The sequence below is a fragment of the Mizuhopecten yessoensis genome, unplaced genomic scaffold (genome assembly GCF_002113885.1).
Source record: "Mizuhopecten yessoensis strain PY_sf001 unplaced genomic scaffold, ASM211388v2 scaffold8323, whole genome shotgun sequence".
Taxonomy (NCBI): Eukaryota; Metazoa; Mollusca; class Bivalvia; order Pectinida; family Pectinidae; genus Mizuhopecten; species Mizuhopecten yessoensis.
Genome location: NW_018407490.1, coordinates 7,508 through 11,815, shown reverse-complemented (window position 1 = coordinate 11,815; position 4,308 = coordinate 7,508). Strand labels below are relative to the sequence as shown.

The window sequence follows — 4,308 nt, the reverse complement described above, 5'->3', positions numbered from 1 at the left end:
ACAAAGGTGTGACTACATGTGTAGGTTTGTGTGTTAGATATCTAACAAAGGTTTTGACTACATGTGTTGTTTGTGTTTTAGATAACAAAGGTGTGACTACAGATGTAGGTTTGTGTATTAGATAACAAAAGTGTGACTGCAACTGTAAGTTAGTGCGTTAGATATCTAACAAAGGTTTGACTACAAGTATAGGTTTGTGTGTTAGATATCTAACAAAAGTGTGACTACAAGTGTAAGTTTGTGTGTTAGATATCTATCATAGGTGTGACTTCATGTGTAGGTTTGTGTGTTAGATTTCTAACAAAGCTGTGACTACATGTGTCAGTTTGTGTGTTAGATATCTAACAAAGGTGTGACTACATGTGTCGGTTAGTGTGTCAGATATCTAACAAATGTGTGACTACAAGTGTAGGTTTGTTTGTTAGATATCTAACAAAGTTGTGACAACATGTGTAGGTTTGTGTGCTAGATATCTAACAAAGGTTTGACTACAAGTTTAGGTTTGTGTGTTAGATATCTTACAAAGCTGTGACTACATGTGTAGGTTTGTATGTTAGATATCTAACAAAGCTTTGACTACATGTGTCAGTTTGTGTGTTAGATATCTACCAAAGCTGTGATTGCATGTGTAGGTTTGTGTGCTAGATATCTAACAAAAGGTGTGACTACATGTGTCAGTTTGTGTTTTAGATATCTAACAAATGTGTGACTACAAGTGTAGGTTTGTTTGTTAGATATCTAACAAAGTTGTGACAACATGTGTAGGTTTGTGTGCTAGATATCTAACAAAAGGTGTGACTACATGTGTCAGTTTGTGTGTTAGATATCTAACAAATGTGTGACTACAAGTGTAGGTTTGTGTGTTAGATATCTAACAAAGCTGTGACTACAATTGTCAGTTTGTATGTTAAATATCTAACAAAGCTGTGACTACATGTGTCAGTTTGTGTGTTAGATATCTACCAAAGCTGTGATTGCATGTGTAGGTTTTTGTGTTAGATATCTAACAAAGCTGTGACTACATGTGTAGGTTTGTGTGTTAGATATCTAACAAAGCTGTGACTACATGTGTCGGTTTGTGCGTAGATTTCTAACAAAGGTGTGACTACAAGTGTAGGTTTGTGTGTTAGATTTCTAACAAAGGTGTGACTACATGTGTCGGTTTTCATGTTAGATTTCTAACAAAGGTGTGACTAAATGTGTCGGTTTGTGTGTTAGATATCTAACAAAGCTGTGACTACATGTGTAGGTTTGTGTGTTAGATATCTAACAAAGCTGTGACTACACGTGTCGGTTTGTGTGTTAGATTTACAAACAAAGGTGTGACTACAAGTGTCGGTTTGTATGTTAGATATCTAACAAAGGTGTGACTACAAGTGTCGGTTTGTGTGTTAGATTTCTAACAAAGGTGTGGCTACAAGTGTCGGTTTGTATGTTAGATTTCTAACAAAGGTGTGACTAAATGTGTCGGTTTGTGTGTTAGATTTCTAACAAAGGTGTGACTACAAGTGTCGGTTTGTATGTTAGATTTCTAACAAAGGTGACTACATGTGTCGGTTTGTGTGTTAGATATCTAACAAAGGTGTGACTACATGTGTCGGTTTGTGTGTTAGATTTACTAACAAAGGTGTGACTACAAGTGTCGGTTTGTATGTTAGATATCTAACAAAGGTGTGACTACATATGTAGATTTGTGTGTTTGATAACAAAGGTGTGACTACATATGTCGGTTTGTATATTAGATATCTAACAAAGGTGTGACTGCATGTGTCCGTTTGTATGTTAGATTTGTAGCAAAGGTGTGACTACATGTGTCGGTGTGTGTGTTAGATTTCTAACAAAGTTGTGACTTCAAGTGTCGGTTTGTATGTTAGATATCTATCAAAGGTGTGACTACAAGTGTAGGTTTGTATGTTAGATTTCTAACAAAGGTGTGACTACATGTGTTGGTTTGTGTGTTAGATAACCAAGGTGTGACTACAAGTGTCGGTTTGTGTGTTAGATAACATGCAAAGCTGTGACTACATGTGTAGATTTGTGTGTTAGATAACAAAGGTGTGACTACAAGTGTCGGTTTGTGTGTTAGATATCTAACAAAGGTGTGACTACAAGTGTCAGTTTGTGTGTTAGATTTCTAACAAAGGTGTGACTACATGTGTCGGTTTGTGTGTTAGATTTCTAACAAAGCTGTGACTACATGTGTCGGTTTGTATGTTAGATTTCTAACAAAGGTGTGACTACATGTGTCGGTTTGTATGTTAGATATCTAACAAAGGTGTGACTACATGTGTTGGTTTGTGTGTTAGATTTCTAACAAAGGTGTGACTACAAGTGTAGGTTAGTGTGTTAGATATCTAACAAAGGTGTAACTACAAGTGTAGGTTTGTGTGTTAGATATCTAACAAAGGTGTGACTTCATGTGTAGGTTTGTGTGTTAGATATCTAACAAAAGGTGTGACTTCATGTGTTGGTTTGTGTGCTAGATATCTAACAAAGGTGTGACTACATGTGTCGGTTTGTGTATTAGATATCTAACAAAGGTGTGACTACATGGAGCGGTTTGTATGTTAGACATCTAAAATAAATACGATCAATTTTAAAAACAAACACGAAGCTGATAAATGTGTCACAAAACTAGATGCATGTTGTTTGTAGAACTTTATTTAACAAGAATTTTTAAAAATGAGCAATTTGGCGGCCATTTTGAAAAATTGTATATCTTGTGCTTTACGAGAAACCAAAATTTTACCTTTTTTGACAATGGATTGCACACTTAAATCGTCATTGTGGTTCGAATTTTAAATGCAGTTCATTTTTGCTGCACAACCTTATGATGTTCAAACATATATAAAAAAAAAAATACGCAACTTAGTGGAAAACTGTATATTTTTATTATTTGTTTTACATATTTAGTGTCACTGAAGAACTTTTGATTTTTGACCCTGAAATGGTGAAAAGTGACACAAACAATAATGTAAAATAAAAGGAGCACACGGACCTCCCACTTTTCTGGCTATTTTAGAGAGAGAAACCTATTTTCTTTTGATCTGTTAAATATTTTAAAAAAAAGTTCAATAGCAGAACTGTTTATATCAAGCGTTCAATCTGCATAACTTGGTGAAAAATGAGTATTTTGTCATTAAAATAAGGGGTAGTGGTAAATGAAATTGCTGTTCTGCGTTAAAAGAATAAGTTAAAGAAATTCCATTATTTTAAAGAAAATACTATTTTTGTCAATTCTGCGAACATTCATACATATTTGATAGCACAATTGGAAGATATGTCCTGCAAATGGTCAAAACCGAAACCATTCACTTAAAAAATGCATATCAGATAAAAAATAAGCTTAATACAGGAAACCGTGGACTTCTCAGAGGTGTACATCCCTAAATGCACTCTACTGTGGTTAAAACAGTCGGTCGGGTCAGAGTTTTGAATTTAGCTATCGGTTTGTACTTACCTAACAGACATAGTCCGACAAAGATTGATATGGTCCAGGTTATCATTCTGAAATTTTCTAATGGCCACTCTTCTCGTTCAAAGCTTCCTGTCGAATAAAATTACGCCCCGCAGGTACCTTATCACACTCTTCTCCTTTTTATGGCACGTGACCCTGTGATTTTGTAAATCAATACTACATTTCACAAAACGTTGTGGCATACCTGAAAATGGGGATTTGTTCTGTGTTCTCGGATAAATAAATTTGCAACAACCAATATATAACCTTGCAGCTCAATGTAAATTCCTTAACTACTCCGTCGTCAAGAATTTAGTACATGCGTGTACTTGTTAAAGCAGCTCAGACCACATACACGCTTTAACATGTTTAGTATTTTGTACATTTCCTTCTTGTTTGATATTATGGTTGTGTTGATTTTCCTTATCTTTATCAAATAGACGGCTGCAAACCTTTGTCGTGTTGTCTGACTGTTTCGTTACCTTAATTATAATGACTGCTATATATATTTGTCTGAGTGACTGTTTATCTTTTGGTCAGGTCAAGTTGAAAGTTCCAATCCTTTCTCAGATGATTTTTTCATATCGTTGTCTTGTTGACTGACTGTTCTATACCGTTGCCATGTGGACTGACTGTACCATACAGTTGTCATGTTAACTGACTGGTTGGGTCTGTAGAAACATCCTATTCTTGACCTAACAGGACTTGGTTGGGTCTGTAGTAACATCCTATACTTGACGTAACAGGACTTGGTTAGGTCTGTAGTAACATCCTATACTTGACATAACAGGACTTGGTTGGGTCTGTAGAAACATCCTATACTTGACATAACAGGACTTGGTTGCGTCTGA

General features: G+C 35.5%; 1 protein-coding gene across 1 annotated transcript in view; it reads right to left on the bottom strand.

The window, feature by feature from the left end:
• The window catches only part of LOC110455603 (protein shisa-5-like), a 43,067-nt gene extending 39,312 nt beyond the window's left edge, over nt 1-3,755 (bottom strand). The window contains exon 1 of the mRNA XM_021505808.1: nt 3,461-3,755. Within this exon, the coding sequence (XP_021361483.1) occupies nt 3,461-3,506 (46 nt within the window). The 5' untranslated portion in view covers nt 3,507-3,755. The remainder of the gene's footprint in view (nt 1-3,460) is intronic.
• Between the last annotated feature and the right edge of the window lie 553 nt (nt 3,756-4,308).